Genomic DNA, 26,349 nt, shown 5'->3' with positions numbered 1-26,349 from the left:
TCAGAGCTTGGTAAATGTTGAACTCTAATGTACATTTAAATAGAGCTCTGAAAGTCTCTTCCTGGCTTCTGAGCTCCTCTAGTAGAGTTCTGTCCCTTCTGTTTTCTCAGATTTACAACTTGACTCTCTAGTGAGTTTCTCTGGATTTGTCACCTTCTTTTCGTGGTCAAATTGAGCCCACTCAGTGAGACAATACCCTGGGGATTCCGTCATTTTCGTGTCCTCAGTATAGCAACTGAAAATAGCCCAAGAGAAACCAAGGCTTTTGGGGGTTGGGGACGGGGGAGTGTTTCATTTGTCTGTTTGTGTACTTAGTTCAATTAGAAGCACCCTGAACAAAACCACGTTGTCCTCTGAGTTTAAAAAACAAGGAGACACCTGTCAAAAAAACAAAACAACAACAACAACAAAAAACAAAACAAAACAAAAAAAAACAAGGAGACAACGAAAGAAGGAAAGAAGGAAAGGGAAGAGGGAAGGAAGGAGGGAGGGCGGGAGGAAAACACGACACCATAGACTCTTATTCTCCAAATTCTGCTCATCTTGGTTGAAGGACGTGTGAGTGATACATGTTCCAAGTATGGTGTCCTGTTTCCTCATGGAATGCACTGGTGAAAGCCAGGTTTACACTCCTAGATCTGTACTTACTAGCTGTGTGATATTGGGCAAATTACTCAGCTTCTCTGAACTCCAATTTCCTTATGGATTATTGGTGCTGTAATTATTCCAACAAGGTCGCAGTGCGAAATCTCTGAAAATTTTAAAGTGTTATGTGAACAGTCTTCCTGTTTTCCATTATACCTGTCTCCTTTTGCAGGTAGGCATCCTGGCTAGAAATCCCAACATTTCCTATTACATTCTCTTATAATTCTATATCATCATCGCAGCGTTGCTTTTGGAGGATGGCTGTCATTCATGCCTTTGTTTTTTTAATCATATCCTCTCCGCCTCAAGATCCAAATCATTCAAAGACAAATTATTTAGCCTCCTATACTATCCTGAAACTCCTTGCAGTATCATAGCCTCTCCTTGCGCTGTCCTGGACAACACGAAGCCTGTGAGTCAAACCAGCTCATCTCTTCCTCCAAATTTCTCGAATGTGCTTCATTCAGCGTCTCCACAAACTTTTTCTGTCTCACAGAGCAGTGACACAAAGTTTTGTGTTCCTCCTTTTTAGGACAATTGACTGGCCAGCAACCAAACATCCAGAAGGAAATGAAGGAAAATATCACATTTCTGAGACAACCCATGCCTATATCTCAAGACCGAAGGAAAGAGTTTGAAAAATGTGGTTTGCGGGTTTTAAAGGTAGACGTCCTCCTGGGCAGGATTTGACCTGCTAGAAACTCACTTGGCTCTGTAGTCAAAAGTGAAGTTCAGTGTGCCTGAGGCCTCCAGAGGCCGGCCTCAGCCTCTAGGTAGGACTTGGGGCCGTTTGGAGCTCCGGGCTGGCTCTTGCATGCCCTGGGGCGGGCGAGAGGCAGACCAAGCCCAGCGCGGCCAGGCCTGCTGGCCTGACCGTGGGCCTCTCTCAAGCCGCGGCCTGCATTCTGCCCTGCATTCGGCTGGGCAAAAAAATAAAAAAAAAAGTGAAGTTCACCAGCATTGTCTAGACCTTTGAGGAACAGTTCTCTTAGTTTTTTTTATTCCATTCTTTTTTTTTTTTTTAAGTTTTATTTATTTTACTTGAAGAAGAGAGAGAAGGAGAGGCAGAGAGAGAGAGAGGTCTTCCATCCACTGGTTCACTCTCCAGTTGGCTGCAACAGCCGGAACTGTGCCAATCTGAAGCCAGGAGCCAGGAGTTTGGGCCATCTTCTACTGCTTTCCCAAGCCATAGCAGAGAGCTGGATCGGAAGTGGAGCAGCCGGCCTCGAACCAGTGCCCACATGGGATGCCGGCACTGCAAGCGGCTGCATAACCCGCTACTCCGCAGCGCTGGCCCCTCTTGTGCTTTTTCTTTCTCCAACTAAACAGGAAAGGGAGGAGGAAGGAGTGGGAGTGCGGGTACTACGCAGGAATGGGTGGGAGTATGGGTACTATGCTCCTAATGTTGTATTTATGAGATACATACAAATTAAAAAAAAATAATAAAAATAAGAGACATTCACCTGCTGATGGCTCTAACTCAGTTGACTGTTGACCTGGATTCTTAGGAGTAAGGCTGGAAGGAGGGCAGGCACGTGGGGTACAGATGGAACCAGAAGGTAGCAGTCATGTTAGGACACACGGGGGCATGGATTCAAGATCCAGGAAACAGCTGTCTGCCCAGCTTTGAGTAAAATAAAAGGCATGGAATAGCACTTGGTACACTGTATTAAAATTGTTTACTTAATACCTCTCACTAAACTGAGCTTTAAAGAAGGCAGAAACCCTGCCTGTGTTAGTGCCCATTTCACTACCAGTGCCAAGCACATAGTGATTGCTCGGTTTCTTTTAAGCGAATTTATCAAAGCAGGAGCAGAGAGTTTGGAAGAGATAGGAGTCAATCAAGAATAGGATCGGGGCAGGAGAGACTCTAGGCAACTTAATGAGAACCAAACTGCTCCCAAAGTAATGTGCAGCAAGCACCTTCATTTTTGTTGCAGTGTGAGGGGCCACTTCAGCAGCTGCTCTCCAGTCTCTGTCGTTTTCTTGTTTTAGATGGAGAAGATCGCCAATGCAGTTCTCATGGCTGCCTTCCAAAGAAAGAAGAAAATGATGGAAGAGAGAAAGCGTGGGGGCCCTGTGAGCCACAAGTTGTTCCAGCAAGTCCCACACCAGTTCTGTGATGTGATATGCAGAGTTGGCTTTCACAGAATGTACTCGATGCCCAGCGGTAGGTGTCAGCCTTCTTTCCTTGGGGGCTGGTGGGCAGGCATCAGCAAGTGGCTATTACTAGTAGCATGCGTGGCTGTGGGGAAGGGATCATTTGCATCTGGGATTTAGAGGTGAAGTCTCTTGGAAAGGGTCATCTATTTTGTTGATGGTAGGTTTTACGTTGAGGAATGTATGAGCAGTCAGATCCATGGCTCACTGTTTATCTCATGGCTGTGTTTCTGAGTCCTATCTGCAGAGAGCACCTTGGGGCTTTTTCTTGTTTTGCTTACTTATCTCAACACACTTACTGTCAACACCACCAGACTATCCTCCTCTTTTAACTAAAAGGGCATTGCCCTAAGTCTTAGAAAGTTGATCTTTCCTCTTCCTTCCTCCTCATTTCCAGCGGCTACTGGAGCATGAATTCAGTATCATCTGGCATGGGGGGTGAATAACGTCATGAGATCCTTCTCAGCCGTAGGAGTTCTATGTACAGCTTCCTTAATTCTTTTCAGTTGCACAAAAATATTGCATGCTTCATTGTTGTATTGTCCCCTTTCCTCTCCAGTCACCAGTGAAAACTTCTGGTTTTCCACGTCTCCCCAGGAGGCCGAGAACTTCAGCAATAATCTTGCAGGGGTACCTGGGGGTGCAGCTTCACTTTGCCTGATCCTTTACATCTGTGACTCTTCTTTGTCTTTCAAAATATGTAGCATGAAGCTTGCTGTGCAGCCCATGAAAACAGACTTGGTTTCTAGAAAGCAGAGTCTGGAAATCATCTATTTTTGTCCTACAGAGAACATAAGCAACAACTGGGGTGAAAATCGAACATAGACAATGGCTGTGGGTATAACTAGTGGATCCCCACTGACAAGTCATTTGAGCAGAACCACGTTAGTGACAGTTAGTGTGGTCCCTTCATTACCGAAGTCTTAAAAGTCTGCAACTTCCATTCGCACCTGGACTGACTTTTTTGCAAGCCCCATCCTCTGCCCGTACTTAAACTACCCTCGATAAGATCATCCTTTGTCCTTTTGTTTTCCAAGTCTAGCAAGGACCTTCTTTCCAGTCCTGGGACAGACACTGCTAATTGCCTACCCAACATCTTTCTGAATACATCTTTCTTCCCGAAACATCTAAGACTCACACCGTCCTCCCAAGGAACACAGCCCCAGAGTCTTACCCAGTCTCATCAGCAGCCTCAAGTTCAGGCAGTTCGCTCTTTAAGCTTAAAGGCAAGGCATGAGGAGACTTCAAAAATGTTCATGGAAAGTGGAATTAAAAGATGTTTCAAATCCATGGGTAGGTTTTTTTATACATATTTTCCAAAAAATTTTTGGAGGTATCTACACCAATGGAATATATAATTTGAATATATAATTTTATGAGAAGGAGCAAGAAAAATTCCCTTTCTGAAGGCCTGGCTTTGTGGCATGGCAGGTTAAGCCACCACTTGCAATGCCAGCATCTCATATCAGAGTGCTGGCTCAAGTCCCAGCAGCTGCTGTGTTTCCATTCCAGCTCCCTGCTAATGTGCCTGGGAAGGCAGTGGATTATGGCCCAAGTATTTGTGCCTCTGCCACCCAGATGGAGTTCCAGGCTCACGGCTTCAGCCTGGCCCAGCCCCAGCACTGGGGAGTAAACCTGTAAATGGAAGCTCTCTTTTTCCCTTCCTCTCTGCCCTTCAAATAAATAAAATAAATCTTTAAAACCATGAAATGTGTATAATAAAGAAATTCCCTTTTTTAAAAGATTTATTTGTTTGAAAGTCAGAGCCACAGAGAGAGAGGAGAGAGAGAAAGAGATCATCCATCCACTGGCTCACTCCCAAGATGACCACAACGGCTGGGGCTGGGCCAGGCCAAAGCCACAAGCCAGGAGCTTCTTCCAGATCTCCCATGTGGTTAGCAGGGGCCCAGACACTTGAGCCAGTTTCTGCTGCCATTCCCAGGCCATTAGCAGGGAGCTGGATTGGAAGTGGAGCAACCGGGACAAGAACCAGCACCCAAAATGGATGCTGAGGTTACAAATGACGGCTTTACCTGCACTTCACAAGGCCAGCCCCTCAAATTACCCTTTTTAAAAAGGGAGAAGGAAAACATATAAGAGCTCCCAGCCCAAACTACTTGTCATGTGTTGCTGGACAGGAATCATGCGGACTCCATGGTCTAGGAGTATAGTAAGACCCTTGTTTTGTACTCAAGGAATTTCTTTCTTCTTTATGTATTGGAGCCCTTGGCCTTTTGCACACCCACTGCCCACCAAGGAGCTAGGACTGCCTGATGATCTAGAATGTTCTCAGGCTGTTGCAGCCAGATATGTGGTTTCTTCAGCAGGCCTGAGGCTTGTTTGCTTCTGGTGATGTTTATTCTTTAGAACCAAGCCAAAGGCCTTGTCTCCATCTAGCATTATGCCTCACGCTTTTGGTCTCTAGCCTGTTAGCCTCTGTGTCCTGCCCATTTCCCTGACCCTTAGCTCAACAGCCTCTGCTTTGAGGTAATGCAGACCACATATGGAGTGAGAAGACCCTGTCCATAATGGGACCCATGCCAGTGAGTGCTGAGAACCTCAGCAGACTGCACAGGACAAGGCTGGGAGACACTGGTCTTGTCACCACTGAAGCTGATCTCACTTGGAGTATAAAAGCCCTGGGCTTTTTTCAATGCTGAAATGTTCCAGATTAAGAGATCCTGAGCCAATTTACATGGCCACCCACAAAGCAGAGGACCTTCCTCTTTCGTTTTCTTCTCCTATCTGTGTTTGCAGTCCAACCGGTTCCAAGTTCATCTCTTGTTGTGGGACTTGGTTGAATACAGCACGAAGGAGCCTGTCTACTTGTGATTTCTTTATTGGGTTTGTTCTTTCAGTTAACAAGGATTTTTTAAGCATATTCTGTGAGTCAGGCCCTGTGCCAGATGCTAGAGATACAGCAGTAGTAAAAACACAGTCCCTGCCCTTATAATTTATAATCTCCCACATCCATCTGTTGCCCAGTCTCTGTAAGTTAAGTGCTTTCCCAAGTTCTGAAAGAAGTGTTTTTCAGTGTCCCCCTCAGTGGTTGCACCTATTCCCATGGTCTCTACTCCTATCTCTGTGATGGTGACTTACAAACCCCTACCTCTTGCCTGCTGGGCAGGTCTGTGTACTCGACTGTCTTTTGGACAGCTATACCACAGGCACTTCAAACAACTCTTTTCTTGGCCTGCTTGCCTTCCTTTCTTTCTTTCTTCCTTCCTTCCTTCCTTCCTTCCTTCCTTCCTTCCTTCCTTCCTCCCTTCCTTCCTTTCTTGATTTTATTTATTTGAAAGGCAGAGTAACACACACAGAGAGAGAGAGACAGAGAGACAGAGAAATCTTTCATTTGCTCTTTCACTCCAAACATGGCCACAACAGCTAGGGCTGAGCCAGGCCAAAGCCAGGAGCCTGGAACTCCATCTGGATCTCCCACATGGGTGGCAGGGACCCAAGTACTTGGGCCATCTTGCTCTGTTTTTCCAGGTACATTAACAGGGAGCTGAATCGGAAGTGGAGCAGCTGGGTATCAAACGGGCACTCTGATATGGGATGCTGGCAGTGTAACTGGCAAGTTAACCCACTGCGCCACAACACCAGCCTCTTGGGCATGCTTTTCCCTAAGGAAAGCCCTCTGCTTTCGGATATTCCCTAAGTTGTCTACTGCCATCACCATCTACCTACCAGGCCTCCTAAGCCTGAAACATCATTGTAACCCCTCTTCCTCCTTCCCTCACCTTTGTATTTAGGCGATTACCCACAGTCCTCATGATCCAATCTCATCAAGGTCTTGACCCATCTTCACTTCTAGCTCCTGTTGCCCCAGTTCTTCTTCCCTTTGGCCTAGACTACTATCAGGTTCTTTCCTTGCCTCAAAACACACCCCTGTCTAACCTACCCTGGATCATCAGAATTATCATGCTAAAAACTGACATTATTGCTTTTTGCATCTGTAGTCTCAGTTGCCTACAAGGTAAAAAATCCACTCCTTTGCAGAGCACAGAAGGCCCTAGCCCCCACCTTGCTTCCCCAGGCGCATCACCCACTCTGTTCCTTGGCACTCTGTCCGCTGAGGTTGTGAGGGTTTCCTAAACATGCGGTGTGCTCTCGTGCCTGTCTGCCTTCGTGTGTGGAATGCCTGCGCTCCTCGCCCTTTGGAGCCACACAAACCCCTATTCTTTCTTCAATACGTGTGTCAATGACACCTCCTGATTGGCCCCTTCCCCAGCCCCTACGTTCCCAACGAGGTGCTTCTTCCTTTGTGGCCCTGTTCTTCCTCCATTCCTTCGTTACAACTGTAACTTTAGCAAGCACGCTATAGTCCCACAAAACTCAGGTTTAAGACTTGTTTTCTTTATGGATCTATCGTTGACCTGGTTCTCATGCTCCCCACTCATGTCCTCAAATGTAGAAGACTCCACCTCACAGCCAGAATTTCAAGGCCATTTTCTCTTCTGTGAATAAAAATAGCAGTGTGTCACAGATATACACACATACACACATGTATGGTATCATTTATACTATACATTTATATACCTATAGTATTGTTTATCCCATACATTGATAGTGTCAGATATAATTGACTTTGCTCCAAGTATCACCTTCTTGCCTCCAGGTAATCAGTGGCCAGTTCTTCCTGGGTGGAAGAACAAGGAACAGGAAGAAACTCTTCAGAAAGAAAATCTGTGATTTTTGTCTCAGAATATTGCTTGCTGCAAACGTTGCCCTGTATCTGTCCCCATGCAGGCAGTGCCGCGTATCAGTCAGTCCTGAAGCTTTCGAGGGCACTGTTCGTGTTCAGTATGGTCCCTGCCAGTCAGCCGTGGCTCCTGAGCACGCGACACCTGCCTGACCCGAGACTGATGGGTGACAGTCACTTCTCTTCGCCCTCTGTACCTTTGTTAATGTGGCTGATAGGCAATCTGTGTGACTCACATTGCACTTTTGTTGTTCAGTGTCGCTCTAGAGCCTCCAACAGTGTTTGCTTAGGTCCCATGTAACTACAAAGAGGAAGGGAAGCAATCAGGGAAGAAATGAGAATTTGGCCTTATGAAAAGAAGTGTTACATTTTTTCCCCTCCAAATGATGTTAGAAATGACATTCCAGGATCGGTGTTGTGGGGCAGCAGGTTAAACTGTCACTTGGTGATACTGGCATCCTATATCGGAGGGTCAGTTCTAATCTGGACTCCTTTGATCCAGCTCCTTGCTAATATGCCTGGGAAGGCAGCAGATGATGGTGCAAGTGCTTGGGCCCCTGCTACTTAAGTGGGAGACCCAGATAGAGTACCTGGCTTTTGATTCTGGCCTGGTCCAGACCTGGCTGTTGCAGCCTTTTGGGAAGCAAACCCGTGGATGAAAGATTCTCTCTCTCTCTCCCCCCTCCCCCTCTTACTGCCTCCTCCCTCTCTCTCTCCCCCCTCCCCCTCTTACTGCCTCCTCCCTCTCTCTCTCCCCCTCTGCCTCTCCCTAATCTGTCACTTTGCCTTTCAAATAAAGAAAGGACATTGAACAGGCATTATGTTACCTGGAGGTCTAGAATTTGGTCTTCAGCTTTTTGAGTGTTCTCAATTCTCCAGAAAGAGAATAAAATCACAAGCAATGTGATTCACTTCCTGTGGTGGGACTAGGGCACATCCTCCTGGGTATCACAGTCCCTCAATTGCCTGGTGAGCATGAACCTGGATCCAGGCATATGGAGAATGGTGAGGTGGCGTGCCAGGCTGCAATGAGGACTGATGACTCTCTCTGCCCCACCGGACAGAATACTTCCCTGCTGACCACAATGTCCATCTTCCCAAATCCAAAGCCATTCTTCCTAAACAATGGCACAGGCACATCGACATTTTACATGCTCAACATTCCGCCTGTTTTGACAAATTTTCCCTTGTGGTGCTATCCATGAGTTTGAAACACACTCTGCCTTTTCTTACTAGATGCTGTTTTCAAGCCACAGTCCAGATTTCTAGAAATATCCCTGGTTGTAGCATGCAGAAGTCAGGCAGTGTTCTAAGAGAAACAGTTCTAAATGTTCTAATTTCCACTGTGCCCTCTCTGTTGGCTTCTTAGTTGATAATGCTGACATGAATTATCTCTTGGAATCTCAGAATTTACATATTTGAAATAATGATACTATCTAAGTCACAGATTCATTGAACCCAATCAATGTAAAATGATCTGAAAACCATTAACTTCTCTATAAACTGCTGTGGTATAGTGAATGTCAGATGTTATTGTGTTGATGATGTCAATGATAGCTTGTCTCAAAGGAACAACTTTGAATGCCTTTGTTATCCACACAGAGACTTGGCATCAAGAGGAGGTGGTTATATAGAAAACTGAAGAGAGAAAATTTATTAATAGCCAAACAGGCAATCTTATTCACAGGATCATAATAATCTTTTTTTTTTTTCCTTTTATCAGACCCCAGATATGGAGCTGGTATATACTTCACCAAGAAACTCAAAAACCTGGCAGACAAGATCAAGAGTACCCCTGTCAAAGATAAACTCATCTATATTTTTGAGGCTGAAGTACTGACAGGCTCCTTCTGTGAGGGTCATCGGTCAAACATTGTCCCCTCACCACTGTATCCTGGAACCATAGATAATCACGACAGCGTGGTTGACTCTGTCTCCAACCCTGAAATCTTCGTTATTTTTAGTGGCATACAGGCTATGCCCCTGTACTTGTGGACTTGCACGCAGGATTATGTGCGTTCACAGGATTACTCATCAGAACCAACGATGCTCTCGTCACAGCAGCCTCGGGAGAAATTCCCAAGTGGCAGCTCTGTTGATTAATCTCCACTTCATTTTAAGACCTGGAAAGGCCTTGATTTCAGGGAACTAACCGAACAGTGACACCATCAATGACTCTAAAAGAGTGGTTTGAATATATCAAATGGGTTATTTGTATGAATTGATTGGTTTTTTTTTTATTTTTTTATTTTTTATTTTTTGACAGGCAGAGTGGACAGTAGAGAGAGAGACAGAGAGAAAGGTCTTCCTTTTTGCCGTTGGTTCACCCTCCAATGGCCGCCGCGGTAGGCGCGCTGCGGCCGGCGCACCGCGCTGATCCGAAGCCAGGAGCCAGGTGCTTATCCTGGTCTCCCATGGGGTGCAGGGCCCAAGAACTTGGATTGATTGGTTTTTGAAAGAACCGGTCACATACCAACATCTTAGTGCCTGCTTCTTTGTCATCGTCTCTCAGGACCCAATGTGTAGATAGCAACAAAAACACTCTTATGACTCCTCCTCAGGTCTTCTTTCATCTCCTGCAGAATCATCATTACAGTAGATAACAGCAAAAATATCTTATATGTCGTAAAGAGATTTTTCTAGTTTATAACCCAAGCCTTTGATTTTCTAGACTGATGATAGGATAACATGTTAGGACAACAGAATGATTTTAGATCCTCCAGAGAATCTTATAAAGTGTTCTACATATTCATATAAATCACCTTTGTCCATGTCATTGGCTCTGAAAAATTATGTGCAAGATGAAATCATTTGAAGTGGAAGGACATCGACATGTTGATATTCTGCTTGTATGAAGCCATTTCAAGCAATGCCATCCAAGCACCATGAAACCAAATTATTAACTTGCCAAAAATGTATTGATCACCAGGTATACTTCCGTTACTCTCTGCGTGCTGGGGATATGGTGGTGGATGAGACAAATGTCTTCATGCACCTTCAGTCCAAGTGACTAGAAGGGCAGCCATGGAATGACAAATAGAGGATGTGTAATAAAAGAATTACAGAGTCTCTGGGAAAACTGAAGAGGGGGGAGTGGTATCGAGGGTTGGGGAAAGGCCTCCATGAGAGAGCAACATTCAAGCTGAGGTCAGAGGGTTTAGAGCCAACAGGGAACAGAGACAGAAGAGTGTTTTAGGCAGAGGATTATGAAGGCTGAATCCACTGTGACTGCCCACGTTGACTTCAGAGTTCTATTTGCAATGTGAGAGTCAGATAATCTCACTATGCATGCCTTGCCTGTTTTCAAATCCATACCACTCTGTACTTCTCGACTGTCCTGCCCTTGCGTCTTCGCACCTTCCTTGTCACGCCTTAGCTGGTGTTCTCCACCTCGAAAGAAGCGTGCTGCTTACTGTCTCGGATGCTACTGCTCTTGGGTCCTGGACAGAAGAGGCTCTCCCGTGGGCCCCTGTTTGGAGAATTCCCTTGCCACGGGCCTCTTCCTTGAGATGTTCCTATCTAGCCCTCCTCTAGCTGTGCCCATCTTACAAAGTGGGGGATCCCAGGGCCAAAGGGATGGGCCAGCTGGATCTGTGCTCCTCATTCTTAAGCCATCCACTAGGTACCCCAAGTCCCCAAAGGTCCTGCTTAAACAGCTCTGAAACTACTTCCAGGGCTTGGTCTGATCTCTTTCTTAGGTCTCTCGCCTCGTCTTGCAAATGCGTTATGCCACAGTCAGCATTAACAGCCAAAGGATGAGTGTTTGCAGGGATGAGGCTTGGACATGGGGACTGGGATGTCCACTTGAATGGGCACAAGGTCGGTGGTGCAGAGCTGAGAGTGAAAGGATGGATTTGAAAAACCTGGTATGTGTTTAATAAAAATTTTAAACGAAAATGGAGGTGAGGCATTTTTCACAAGGATAACTAAAAAATCCATAGGAGTGCATGTTTGGCCCAGCAGTTAAGATGCTGCTTGGCAGAATTCCTGGGTTCAAGTCCTGGCTGTGTTCCTGACTCCAGCGTCCTGCTACTGCTGACCCTGGCAGGGCAGTGAGGGATGGCTCGAGTAGGTGGGTTCCTGCCACACAGGTGGGAGACCTGGATTGGGCTCCCAGTTCCTGGCTTCAGGCTGGCCCAGCCCTGGCCTTTGCAGGCATTTGGAGAATGAACCAGAGATTGGGAGTTCTGTCTGTCTGTCTCTGAAATAAATAAAAATTAAAGAGGTAAATAAGAAAGCCATAGCGGGAAATATAGTGAAACCGTAGATCACCAAAAGGGTGATCCTGAAGCAGCCAGGGTACAGCCAAATCATCTCTGAAAGAATGACAGCTGAGTGACAGTCCTGGGACAAGCACAATAATGGCTCCTCCTGCCATGCCAATGTCACACCTTGACCCCCCCCCCAACCTGTGAATATGTTGCCTTACATGGCAAAAGGGACTTGTAGATGCCATGGAGGTTACCCTTCAGATAGGCAGATTATTCAGAATTATCAGGGCCCAGGCTAATCACATTTGAAAAAAAAAATGTATTTATTTGAAAGAGGTACACAGAAGGAGAAAGACAGAGAGAGACTGATCTTTCATCCACTGGTTCACTCCCCAGATGGCCACAACGGCCAGGGCTGGGCAAAGGTGAAGTCGGTAGCCAGGAGCTTCTTCCAGGTCTCCCATGTGGGTGCAGGGCCCCAAGGACCTGGGCCATCTTCTACTGCTTCCCAGGCCATAGCAGAGAGCTGGTTCGGAAGTGGAGCAACTGGGACATGAACCGGTGCCCATCTGGGATGCTGGCTTCACAGGCGGCAGTTTTACCTACTAGGACACTGTGCCAGCCCCTAGTAATCACTTAAGTCTTTAAAGGTGAAGAAGATTTTCTTGCTGGGTGAGGGACGGCAGCATGGGAAGGATGTGATGTCCTGTGCTGGTTCTGAGATGCAGGAGGCCATGTTCAAGGATCAGGGAGAAGCAACTGGGATCTAGGCAAAGCTCGAGCTGATAATCAGCATGGAAGTGGAGGCCTCAGTCCTCTAGCTGCATGGAACTGAATTCTTCCAGCTCCCGAGTGAGCAAGGCAATGGATTCAAGAACTTCCAGCCAAGAATGAAGCCTGCCAACCAACGCTTTGATATTAGCCCTGGGAGACCTGTGTCTGACTTCTGATCTACAGAACCCATACAACAAATTTCTGCTCTTTTCATCCACTAAAGCGGTGGTAATTTGTTATGGTTTTAACAAGAAACAAACCTACAGCAACAATGGAAGCCCGAAGACATATTTTCAAAGGGTTGAGAGAAATTCAGTTAGTCTAAAATTATATAATTAGCAAGCTTTTATTTTGCCTTAATTTTTGAATGAAGACACTCTTAGCATAGTAAAAATTGAATTTACTAACAATAAATTCCCACTTAAGGGGATTTAAAATTTAAGTATTTATTTATTTATTTATTTGAATAGCAGGGAGGGAAGGAGGGAGGGTGGGGAAGGGAGGGGTGGAGGGAGAGAGAGAGGGAGGGAGGGAGAGAGAGAGGGAGGGAGGGAGGGAGAGAGAGAGAGAATTCTCTTCCATTGGCTGTTTTATTTCACTATGGCCTCCGCAGCTAGGGCTGGACCAGGCTGAAACCAGGAACCAGGAACTCTATCAGGGTCTCCTCTCTGGGTGGCAGGAACTCAAGTACTTGGGCCATGGTTTGCTTTAACAGGGAGCTGCAGGTGCTTTAACAGGGAGCTGCATCCAAAGCAGTACTCTGATATGGGATGCCAGTGTCACATGAGGTGGCTTAACATGATGTGCCACAATGCCTGTCCCAGAACTTAAAAAATTTAAAGGTTGTTCTTCAGAAAGGCAGGGAAAGAACCAAACCAAAATCTAAGCTGCAAGAAGGCATGTTGGTAAAAGAAAAAAAAAAAAGTAAATATGGGAGCTTACGTTGTGATGTAGCAGGTGAAGCCACCGTGTGTGATGGCAGCATCCCCTATGGGCACCAGTTTGAGGCCCAGCTTCTCCGCTTCCAATCCAGTTCCCTGCTAATGTGCCTGGGAAGGCACAGAAGATGGCCCAAGTACTTGGGCCCCTACACCCATGTGGGAGACATGGATGGAGTTCCTGGCTTCTGCCTGGCTCAAACTTGCTGTTTTGGCCATTTGGGGAGTGAACCAGTAAATGGAAGATCTTTGTATTTGTATCTCTTCCTCGCTCTCTGATGCTCTTTCAAATAAATAAATGGTCTTACAAAATAAAATATGTATTAAAAAAAAGAAAGGTAAATATGGATACATCTAAACCATCATTGTCTTTGTGAAGCAACAAATAACAATGTCTAACTTGGGAAATAAAATCAGACCAAATATAATTCTGAAAAATGAACTTTGTAAGATGGTGGAATGGTGGTTACAGTTAAGCGCTTTGGAGTCATATTACACAAGAGGAGATTAGAAATATTAAATTTATTGGCCGGCGCCGCGGCTCAACAGGCTAATCCTCCGCCTAGCGGAGCCGGTACACCGGGTTCTAGTCCCGGTCGGGGCGCCAGATTCTGTTCCGGTTGCCCCTCTTCCAGGCCAGCTCTCTGCTGTGGCCCGGGAGTGCAGTGGAGGATGGCCCAAGTGCTTGGGCCCTGCACCCCATGGGAGACCAGGAGGAAGCACCTGGCTCCTGGCTTTGGATCAGCATGGTGCGCCGGCTGCAGCGTGCCAGCTGCGGCGGCCATTGGAAGGTGAACCAACGGCAAAGGAAGACCTTTCTCTCTGTCTCTCTCTCTCTCTCTCTCTCTCACTGTCCACTGTCACTGTCCACTCTTCCTGTCAAAAAAAAAAAAGGAGAAATATTAAATTTATTAAACAGACTAACATCTAAAGGCAGCATATAACTTCCAAATAACAGTACAAAAAATAGAATTTAAAAGATTTGAAACAAGAAAAAAGCAGGGGCAGGTGTTATGGTAGCTGCTTGGGAGACCTGAAGTTGCATATTGGAGTGCCAGGGTTCCAGTGCTGCCCCTGCTTCTGATCCAGCTTCCTGCTAATGTGCACCCTGGGAGACAGCAGATGATGGCTCAAGTCCTTGGGTTCCTGCCACCCATGTAGGAGATCTAGCCTGAGTTCCTGGGCTCCTGGCCTCTGCATGGCCCAGCCCCAGCTGTTGAGGGCATTTGGGAAGTGAATCAGCAGATCGAAGATCATTCTCTTTCTCTCTGTCTCTCCTTTTCTCTGTTCTGCCTTTCAAATAAGTTAATAAATCTTCTTTTTATTTATTTGAGAGAGAGAGTTACAGACAGAGAGAGGGAGAGACAAGGAGAATGGTCTTCTGTTAACTGGTTCACTCCCCAAATGTCCATAATGGTCAGAGGTAGGCCAGTCTGAAGCCAGGAGCCAGCAGCTTATTCTAGGTCTCCCAAGCAGGTGCAGGGGCCCAAGAAGTTGGGCCATGTTCTACTGCTTTCCCAGGCTATAGCAGAGAGCTGGTTTGGAAGAGGAGCAGCCAAGACACAAACCAGTGCCTGTATGAAATGCTGGTGCCACAAGCAGAGGCTTAGCCATAGCACCGGCCCCACATTAATAAATTTTTAAAAATTAGATAATATAGCCTTAAACTAAAGCAAAAATTGACAGAATTATAGGCAGAACTAATAAATCTATCATAATAGAGATTTTACTATTTCCTGTAACTGTAATAACAGTTAAAAAGTTAGTAAGACTATTAAGAATATAGATTTGGGGGATGGGCATTTGGCCTTGTGATTGGGACAGGTGCATCCCATATTAGAGTGTCTGGGTCTGAGTTCTGGCTCTGTTCCCAATTCCAGCTTTTTGCTGTTGTGCACCTTGTGTGGTAGTTGGTAATGGCTCAAGTGATTGGGTCCCTGCCACCCCCATGAGAGACCTGGACAGAGTTTCAGGCTCCTGGCTGTTGCCATCATTTGGAGATGAACCAGCTTATTCAAGGTCTCTGTCGCTTTTCTTTTCAAAGAAATTGAAAATAAATTTTAAAAAATTATTTACTTGAGAAAAGTCAAAAAAGAGAGAGCTCCCATCTGCTAGCTTACTCCCCAAATGCCCACAGTGATGCAGGCTGAGCTGGTGCCAAAGCCAGAGGCCAGAAAATCTGTCTAGATCATTCATGTGGGTGGCAGGAACCCAATCACTGAGCCATCACCACTGCCTCCCAAGATCTACTTAGCAGGAAGCTGGAATCTGGAGCCAGAGCAGGGACTTGAACTTAGGCACTCCAATGTGTGACGGAGGCGTCTTAACAACCAGGCTAAACACTTGTTTCTGAAAAACAAGTTTTGGGGCCCGGTGCCATGGCTCACATGGTTAATCCTCCACCTGCAGCGCTGGCATCCCATATAAGCACCAGGTTCTAGTCCCGGTTGCTCCTCTTCCAGTCCAGCTCTCTGCTGTGGCCCAGGAGGGCAGTGGAGGATGGCCCAAGTGCTTGGGCCCTGCACCCGCATGGGAGACCGGGAGGAAGCACCTGGCTCCTGGCTTCGGATCGGCGCAGCGCCGGCTGTGGCAGCCATTTGGGGGGTGAACCAACAGAAGGAAGACCTTTCTCTCTGTCTCTCTCTGTCTGTAACTCTACCTGTCGAATAAATAAATAAATAAATCTTAAAAAACAAACAAGTTTTAATCTAATGTACACATATACAACCTTTTACCAAACAATTGCAGAATATATATTCTTGTCAAGTACAGACTGAGCATTATATATATTGACCATTTCTTTTTTGTTTTTTTAAGACTTATTTATTTGAAAGACAGAGTAACAGAGAGGGGGAGCCAGAGAGAGACAGAAAGAAAGAGAGGTCTTCCATCCGCTGGTTCACTCCCCAAATGGCTGCATGGGCTGTGTCTGGGCTGTCAGGGGCCCAGGGACTTAGGCCACCATCCACTGCTTTCCCAGGTACATTAGCAGGGAGCTGGAATTAGAAATGAAGCAGCTGGGCCTCAAACTGGCAACCGTATGTGATGCCAGCACTGCAGGTGGTGGCTTAACCCACTGTGCCACAGCGTCGGCCCATGACCATTTCTAAAGTTCAACAATTTTAAGAACATTATCAATTGGGCCATGTTCTCTATCATTGATTATGCAATTATAGTGATCATTTTTTCTTTTTTAATATTTATTTATTAATTTGAAAGCCAGAGTTACACGGAGAGAGAAGGAGCGGCAGAGAGAGGTCTTCCATGCACTGGTTCACTCCCCAGTTGGCTGCAACAGCCGGAGCTGTGCCAATCTGAAGCCAGGAGCCAGAAGCCTCCTCCAGATCTCCCACATGGCTGCAGGGGCCCAAGGACTTGGGCCATCTTCCACTGCTTTCCCAGGCCACAGCAGAGAGCTGGATCAGAAGTGCAGCAGCCGGGACTGGAACTGGCGCCCATATGGAACGCCAGCAGTGCAGGCAGCAGCTTTACCCACTATACCACAGCGCCAGCCCCTCATTTTTTCACTGAGCTCAAAAATAAATATATTTGGAAATTTGATATACTGTTCAAGATAATACTTATGCATCAAGAAAACTTTATAGAAATTAGAAAATATCTAGAACGAATGATAATGAAAATATTACTAATAATACTTGTGGTATATACCTAAAATAATATATTTAAGTTATTCATAACCTGAAACCTTATGTTTTTACTTTTTTTTTTTTTTGACAGGCAGAGTGGATAGTGAGAGAGAGAGACAGAGAGAAAGGTCTTCCTTTTTGCCGTTGGTTCACCCTCCAATGGCCGCTGCGGCCGGCGCATCTTGCTGATCCGAAGCCAGGAGCCAGGTGCTTATCCTGGTCTTCCATGCGGGAGACTCCACTGCACTCCCGGGCCATAGCAGAGAGCTGGCCTGGAAGAGGGGCAACCGGGATAGAATCCGGCGCCCCAACCAGGACTAGAACCCGGTGTGCCGGCACCGCAAGGCGGAGGATTAGCCTGTTAAGCCACGGCGCCGGCCTTTTTACTTTTTTTAACTTTTATTTAATAAATAAAAATTTCCAAAGTACAGCTTTTGGATTACGGTGGCTTCCCCGCCGCCCATAACTTCCCTCCCATCCGCAACCATCCCATCTCCCACTCCCTCTACCATCCCATTCATATCAAGTTTCATTTTCAATTATCTTTATATACAGAAGATCAATTTAGTATTTATTAAGTAAAGATTTCAACAGTTTGCACCCACACAGAAACACAAAGTGTAAAGTACTGTTTGAGTACTAGTTATAGCATTAATTCACATTGGACAACACATTAAGGACAGAGATCCTACATGGGGAGTAAGTTCACAGTGACTCCTATTGTTGATTTAACAATTGACACTCTTGTTTATGGCATCAGTAATCACCCTAGGCTCTTGTCATGAGTTGCCAAGGCTATGGAAGCCTTCTGAGTTCGTCAACTCTGATCTTATTTAGACAAGGTCATAGTCAAAGTGGAAGTTCTCTCCTCCCTTCAGAGAAAGGTACCTCCTTCTCTTATGGCCCATTCTTTCTGCTGGAATCTCACTCACAGACATCTTTCACTTAGGTGGTTGTTTTTTTTTTTTGTTTGTTTTTTGTTTTTGTTTGTTTGTTTGGTTTTGTTTTTTGCCACAATGTCTTGGCTTTCCATGCCTGAAATACTCTCATGGGCTTTTTAGCCAGATCTGAATGCCTTAAGCGCTGATTCTGAGGCCAGAGTGCTGCATAACCTGAAACCTTATATTAAGAAAAATAAAGTCAGAAATTAAAGTTATCCAACTTAAGGTAAGACAAAGTCAGAATAAATTTGAAGAATGAAAATGGAAAATAAATTAAATTGAAACAAAAACATTTTAAAGACAGCAATAAAGTTAACAGTTGTTTCTTTATAAAGATTGAAAAAACATAGACAAACCTTCGGGAAGTTCCATTAAGAAAATGTACAAGTAAAGGATTTTATGATCAAAACAAGGATGTAACTAAGATGCATTAGGGAGCTAAAGGTTGTAAGATATCCTGAATATTCCAGTATCTACTAAATAAACTGGATCAGCAATTAAAAATATTACCTACCCAGTGAAGAAGTAAATACAACAGGCTAAGATGATTTTACTAGTGAGATCTATTACATCTCCAAAGATGAGATGATTCTAATGTTATGTATAATCTTCTAGAATAGTGGGAACAATACATTTGCGCATGCGTGTGTGTGTGTGCGTGTGTGTGTGTGTGTGTGAGAGAGAGAGAGAGAGAGAGCGAGCGAGAGAGAGAATGAATGATAGAGGCAAAATTGCAGATTCCTGGGAAAACACCGGACCAATCTCAATGGTCTTGGACAATTGGCTAAGGAAATGGAAAACAGCAAATTTGGAGCTTATGCTATGTGGCATTCCCTAGAAGCAGAGCCTAAGATGGGGATTCATGTTGGGGTATTCTCAGGAATATGGAAATAAGGGAGACAGGGAAGCTAGCAAGAATGCAGTCTCAGCTGAAGACTAGCTTGGGTTGGATTCCAAGGGGAAGCGCTAACATCAGTAAATCGCACCCTGCAGCAGCTACTGGCCTAGATCTGCCTGGTGTGGGGAACGGGGTCTTTCTAGCAAGGTGGCTCCAGCTAGGCCTAGGGCAAGTCTTCAGAGAAGGGGGCAGCAGAGAGGTACCAGTCAGCACTCACAGCAGCTAGAGGAATAGGTGTAGAGGGATAGGGTGTACTGACCAGTTGAAGGACATGTCGAGAAGAATGACCAACTGTCGCCATTTGCCTGACCTTCCTGGTCTGAGCAGTGAAATGCCCAAGTCCTGGAAAACCCTCCCAAGATGCAAACATTACTGCTTTTCTGAGACTCCTGTGGAAGGTCTCTGGGAAAGTACAAAAGCCGTGGGTATAATACAGTTTACCTTCTGTAGTCACTGTCATCCCCTGCCCACTGACGCTGGCAACTGTGATTCGCAGATCACAATAATGGTCATCAATTGTTGTATCACTCTGAAGGATGTGATGACAGTGTGTAGTTTGAGTTGTTGTCATAAGCATTGACTGTTGTGACTTGTAGAAGTCAAATTTCTAATGTTGTGTGTGCACATGTCTAATGTGTTTGTGTTCAGATCCTTTTAATATTGTGACGTGTTTTATATGAGTGCGATAATGAAGATGAGGATGCTTACAGTGGTCACACAGTATGAACCAAACATCACCAAAACAGAAAGCTAAACACCTGTGTAATGTTAATGACAGATGGAAGGACAATACAAATGATAACCAAACAGAATACACTGTACCATATGCAGGGAAAAACCTGAGGTTGGATATGGTGGAGAGGGGTGTGAAAGCACATACATTCCTTTAAATAAAGTTCTTGCAAAAAAAGAAAGAAAGAAAGAAAGAAAGAAAGAAAGCAAGCGTATATGGAGACTGAATCTTACAAATCTGAGATAAGACAGATAGAGACTTCAAAAATCAGACCATGGGGCCAGCGCCGTGGTGCAGTAGGTTAATCCTCTGTCTGCAGCACCGGCATCCCATATGGGCACCAGTTCTAGCCCCGGCTGCTCCTCTTCCAATCCAGCTCTCTGCTGTGGCCTGGGAAAGCAGTAGAAGATGGCCCAAATGCTTGGGCCCCTGCACCTGCATGGGAGACCATTGTGGCCAACTGGGGAGTGAACCAGCAGATGGAAGATCGATCTCTCTCTCTCTCTCTCTCTCTCTGCCTCTCCTTCTCTCTCTGTGTAACTCTGACTTTCAAATAAATGAATAAATCTTTTAAGAAAATCAAACCATTTTTTTTTCTTTTCAGTTTCCCCCACAGACTGCTGAATTAGTTTGGGGATATCACATGAGCCAACATACAGTACTGTGTTGTGTCCCTGTTCTGCTCTACAAAATTGACTAAGGTTACATTTCCTTATAAAAAATTAATACAAAAGAACTCTTAGCTAATTTGACTTGAAAAATGGAATTCCAAACTGTCACCTTGATGTTCATTCAGATTTTAATGGAACCACAAAAACATACTTTGAAGGACATGATATCTAAATACAAACTAGACTTAGCTTATTTATCTGCTTTTTGTGAACATGCTAATTTGAGAAATCCTATTGTCTCTAAACTTCCTTCCAAAGAAAAGGAAAAAAATTTACCTCATAAGTGACACTCATATATGGCACCTCATATGTGACACTAATACAAGAGGGCTGTCATTTGCTTCCTTCTGCTATGGAGGCTTTCATGATGAAGTGTTCAGTCATTTCATTTTCTGCAAAGTGTGCAGCACTTAATGAAATGTTTGATTTTATAGGAATGGGAGGAGATAGAGTTTTTAAACATGAGCCTACAACAATGACAGCCATCATTGTTGCTTCCCAGAGAAAAGGCGCCGTAATATCCTATTTTCTTTCTTTCTTTTTTTTTTTTTTTTGACAGGCAGAGTGGACAGTGAGAGAGAGAGACAGAGAGAAAGGTCTTCCTTTGCCATTGGTTCACCCTCTGATGGCCGCTGCGGCCAGCGCATCACACTGATCCAAAGCCAGGAGCCAGGTGCTTCTCCTGGTCTCACATGGGGTGCAGGGCCCAAGCACTTGGGCCATATTCCACTGCACTCCCAGGCCATAGCAGAGAGCTGGCCTGGAAGAGGGGCAACCGGGACAGAATCCGGTGCCCTGACAGGAACTAGGTGTGCTGGCGCCGCAAGGCGGAGGATTAGCCTAGTGAGCCGCGGCGCCGCCCGATATCCTATTTTCGACTGTGGAACAAGAATGCGCTGCTGCAATTTGGAAATACATCGAGGACGAGAATGGATTACAGTAAAACAAACACACCTGCTGGTTCCCCACAACTGTGATAATCCTCCGTGAGGCCATAAGGAGCTGGGAAAGGCAGACACATTGAGTTGTTCAATGTCATAGGCAGGCTGCAATGAAAACTTCAAAAGACTACTTTTTTGGAAATCAGATTGCTTCAGAACTGGTCCTGAGAGAAGTGCAGTCAAAGTAAACAGAATTTTCTGATTTTTTTTAACCCAAACCAGCAAGTTATTTGAACTCTAACTTCAGTTTCACAAGTTCAAACCATATCTGTGCTTTGTCTCAGGGGGAAAGAGGTTTCCCTGCTGATGACATCATACCTGCTTCAGAGTGTTTTAAAGATAACGGGCATTTCAGACATGGGGTTTAGGGTTAGGGTTTGGAGAACCCACGTGGTTAATTTACAGGTTGACTCTACCGACAAAGTGGATCACCTATTGGAGATCCGGAAACAAATTCCTACAAGTTTAAAAGCACTGTGCTAGTAAATGAAATCTCAAGATTTCTCTGTTCAGAAACTTTTGTTGAGAAAATTCTTTAGCTTGATGTCATTACTTTGCACTGACAACAGGAATCAGTGCAATGTAGGCAGAAGCGCTGAGCTGCATGTCAGAATTCATTTTCTGTTTGATTGTATTCCATTTTGCCATGACATGAAAGAAAAGAAAGATGTTCTAAAGACTCCAAGAAGTTCAGAGAAATATTACTGGAAAAGGAAACAGAAAGACTGAAAATATCCCACCATGACAGGGGACAGAAAGAAATAGGACATTAAATAGACATTTTATCAGTTCTATTGTATTTATATTCTTCTATTAAAAATTCCTACATTTATATAGCTTAGGAAAATAGAATATAACCTGCAAAATTTAAATATGCAATAAAGAGTGAAAATAAACTCTTGTACCAGAGGACAGAAACATCACACTGATATTGCTACATTTTTCTCACACATACTTTTTGCTTAATTAGTTCTATTAATTATTACTAGTTGCCACTTTTAGCTAGTCCTATTGTTATTTTGTTCAAGTAATAACATGAAAATAAAATACAACAGAATATACATCTTCAAGTAACAGTTTTTCAGATACACTTTTAAAGATTTATTTATTTGAAAGACAGAGAGATAGGGAGAGAAAGAGGGACAGAGAGAGAGAGAGAGAGAGAGAGAGATCTTTTATCCATTGGTTTACTCCCCAAATGGCTGCAACAGCCATTTGGGCCAGGCCAAAGCTGGGAGCCAGGGACTCTATTCTGGTCTCTCTCATGTGTGGCAGGGGCCCAAGCACTTGTGTCAGTTTCTGCTTTCCCAGAGTCAGGAAGCTGGATCAGAAGCCGAGTAGCCAGTACTCAAACCAGCGCTCTGATGGATGCCTGCATCACAAGTGGCTACACCACTATGTTGGCCTCAATTTTTCATATTTTTATGTTCAAGTAATAACATAGGCACACAATTTATATTATTTTTATTTCACACCTATCAGACTGATAAAAATTTCAATGTCAACAAGAATGTATATAAAAGAGAAGGTATTTTTAGGAGTCACCGTGCATCTTTCACGTAGCATGCTATTTTCAAGGTCCATCCACGTTGTTGTGCACATCTTTGTCCTTGTTATAACCAGACAACATAGGATTGGATAGATAATACAATTTATGTCTGTTTCTCTGTTCCCCAGTTGATAGACATTTGGATTGCTTCTACTTTTTGTCTGTAGTGAAAAATGTTATGAACATTCATAACTGAGTTCTTGTGTGGACATGTTTTCAGTTCTTTTTAGCAGTGGATGTACTAGACCATGTGGTAAGCCTATGTTAACTTTTTTAATTCACACAATACTCATATTTGTATGGATGTATGGGGCACAGTATGTATACAGTGTAATCAGGGGTAACTGGCATTTCTGTCTCCTAGAGCATTAACCATTTCTATTTGTGGGAGACCATCAGACTTGTGTAGTTACATGTAGATTGTTATAGACTATAATTATCCTCCCGTGCTGCATGACACCAGAACTGAGTCCTATCTAAGTGTGTTTTGGTGTACCTTATCTAACCTATTCCCATTCCCTCTCTGCCTCTCTCTCCTAGGAAGAAAATCTTCTGGGTGTATAAACTGCTACATTTGCTTTGTGAAATAATCCAGTAATATCTAGTATATGAGTTACCTATTGCTGTGTAACAAATTATCACAAACCTAGCCACTTAAAAACACATTACTGGGGCTGATGGTGTGGCGTAGCAGGTAAAGCTACCTCCTGCAGTCCCGGCTGCTCCACTTCCAATCCAACTCTCTGCTGTGGCCTGGGAAAGCAATAGAAGATGGTCCTTGGGCCCCTGCACCTGCATGGGAGACCTGAAGGAAGAAGGAAGCTCCTGGCTCCTGGCTTCAGATAAGCCTAGCTGTGGTGATTGCCGGCCATTTGGGGTAGTGAACCAGCGGATGGAAGACTCACTCTCTCTCTCTCTCTCTTTCTTGCTCTCCCTCTCTGTCACTCTGCCTTTCAAATAAATTAATTAATTAAAAAACCCCACGTGATTTCACAGTTCTCGTGAACCAGGAGTTCATATACAGCTCAGCTGGTTCCTCTGCTCAGGATCTTAACAAAGCTGCCATAGAAGTATAAGTCAGGCTGTCTTCGTGTCTCGAGGCTTGGAAGGGGAAGAATCCACTTCCAAGCTCTCTCAGGATGGTGGCAGAACTCATTGCCTCATGATTGCATGACTAGGGGTCCTGACTTCTTCCTGACTCTCTGCTGGAGGCTGCACTCGGGTCCTAGGGTCCATCTGGGGTTTCCTGCTGTCCTGCCATGCAGCCCTCTTCACAGACAGCTCACAGCATGATAGCTCACTTCTTCAAGACCAGCAGGAGAGCCTCTAGCTTCAGTCAGCTAAGGCAAAATCTGCTATCATGAAATAAGCATTGCAGTGGCACTCTATCACCTTTTCCATACTCTGTTGGCCACAAGCCACTCAAAGGTCCCATCTACAATCAAGGGCTGGAGATTATACAGCAGGGGGCAGAGATCACTGGGGCCATCCTAGAATTCTGCCCACCACATCCAGTAACAGCAAAGATGCAACATCCTAGAATCTAGCAGTTCCCCTATACACAGTAGACATGTACAGAACGTTCATAACAGCGTTGATTATGATAGCAGAAGTGTTGTTCTATAGGGGCTGGCTCTGTGGCACAGCGGGTTAAAGCCACAGCTTCCAGTGCCAGAATCTCATATGGGCGCTGGTTCTAGTCCTGGCTGCTCCTCTTCCAATCCAGCTCTCTGATATGGCCTGGGAAAGCGGTGGCAAAGGGCCCAAGTTCTTCGGGCCCTGCACCTGTGTGGGAGACCTGGAGGAGGCTCCTGGTTCCTGGCTCCGGATCAACTCAGCTCTGGCTGTTGTGGCCATTTGGAGAGTGAACCAATGGATGGAAGACCTCTCTCGCTCTGGCTCTACCTCTCTCTGTAACTCTGTCTTTCAAATACATAAAATAAATCTTTAAAAAGAAGTTGTTCTATAGTTTTTAAATTCTTAAAGTACAAAAAAAATGAGCTAGAGAAGCATTAGCTTATAAAACACAACATATGGGATGATAACATTTTTGCAAACAACATATAATCAATAATTATAATTTAAAATAATTATAATTCATAATTATATATAATACTACATATGACACATAATATATACGGATTATGCTTCCAACAACGTTTTGGGCCAACTCTTCCACCACGGAGAACAACCTGGGTGTAAAATCAAACATGCTAATGCACTGAAGAGCTGCTAAAGCAGTGAGGATTTCTGGATGCAAGATGTGGAACGAGAGGAGAGCTAGGAGAGGTGAGTCTGACATTTGCCCTCACTTTTCCAAACCTGAGGTGATTGCTGATTCTGAAAACAGTGGCTGAAAAAGCGAGCAGAGCTTTCGGCTGTCTCACGGAGCTGAGAAGTCTCTGCCAAAGAGGAGGAGCCCTGATAAACACTCACGTCTTTCGGTCGGGGTGCTCTAGGACTATGTACGTCCTGGCTATGAGTAAGGGTGAACAACCATAAAGACTGAGGTTCTGCTTTCAGCAATCAGCCTCAGCTCCTGATTGGGATAAGGTGAGCTGTCCTCAGTCCGGCTGCCGTCATGCCTCCTTGTCTCCAGCTCTGTCCCATAGACCAGCCCCTCTTCTCCCCAGCCACCTGGCTCAAACTCAGCCCTGGCCCTAGCAGATACACCATTGCTGGGGGAATGCTGAGGCAGCAGAGCCAGACCCAGGACAACTGAGCATTGCATAACTGAGCCTCCAATTAGTGCAGTCCCCTCTCTCCCCACCCTGCACCGGGAAATGTATTAATCCACCGCAGCTCTTCCACCTGGCTCCTCAGTGTGTGTTTGAAACTGGTTTGGCAAACTAGGACTTCAGTGAGACTTTTCTGTTCTGTGACCTCTGCTTGACAGGCTGCAGTCCTACTCCTGCACACACACACACACACACCCCGCCACAAGCCACTAATCCATTTGCTTCCTCCAAAGAAGAATTTCATCAAATTTAACAGTGAGAGTCATTTGCCCCGCAATTTCCGTTTGACAGCGCTTATTGAGAATAAAGCAAGTCATTTCTTCATGATTTTTGACGTCATGCATATATTTTCAGGCAAACAGGATGGGAGAGAACTGAAGAAGGAATACCTAGAAGCTTCCTGCAAACACGCCACAAGGTAACTCTTTAAGCCCTGAGGCGCTGACAACACTTCATTCATTCCATCAGTCATTCACGAAACACGGACTGAAATTGATACCTGCCTAGTTAGAGGGTAGACGGAGGTGAGTGAGGATCGATCCGTCCTAGAAGAGATCAGTAAAGACAGGTTTGCGGACATCACTTTCTCCAACCTTTCCCAGACTGCAAGCCTGCTCCTAGAAGCCCTCTCCTCTACCGGGGATTCCTCACCCTTTGGGCGCCAACCACTAGGGACCGCCGGTGGGCGACCGTTTGGAGACTACAACTCCCGGCAGCCACTGCAGCGGGTGGTGGAGGGGCTTGCGCAGGCGCGCAGGCCGGCCCCCGCACGCAGGCGCACTGCGAACGCCGGCTGAGCTG

At 45.2% G+C, this 26,349-nt stretch overlaps 1 protein-coding gene across 2 annotated transcripts in view; it reads left to right on the top strand.

Moving 5' to 3' along the window:
• PARP9 (poly(ADP-ribose) polymerase family member 9) overlaps window positions 1-12,879 on the top strand; it is a 39,357-nt gene extending 26,478 nt beyond the window's left edge. For both annotated transcript variants that reach the window (XM_062208855.1, XM_062208850.1), the window contains exons 9-11: window positions 1,178-1,308; window positions 2,641-2,815; window positions 9,231-12,879. In XM_062208855.1, coding sequence (XP_062064839.1) covers window positions 1,178-1,308; window positions 2,641-2,815; window positions 9,231-9,610 — 686 coding nt within the window. In that variant the 3' untranslated portion in view covers window positions 9,611-12,879. The remainder of the gene's footprint in view (window positions 1-1,177; window positions 1,309-2,640; window positions 2,816-9,230) is intronic.
• Window positions 12,880-26,349: the final 13,470 nt, after the last annotated feature.

This window comes from Lepus europaeus, chromosome 2, assembly GCF_033115175.1.
Source record: "Lepus europaeus isolate LE1 chromosome 2, mLepTim1.pri, whole genome shotgun sequence".
Classification (NCBI taxonomy): Eukaryota; Metazoa; Chordata; class Mammalia; order Lagomorpha; family Leporidae; genus Lepus; species Lepus europaeus.
The sequence above is the reverse complement of the archived record's forward strand: the minus strand, read 5'-3'. Positions and strand labels throughout refer to the sequence as shown.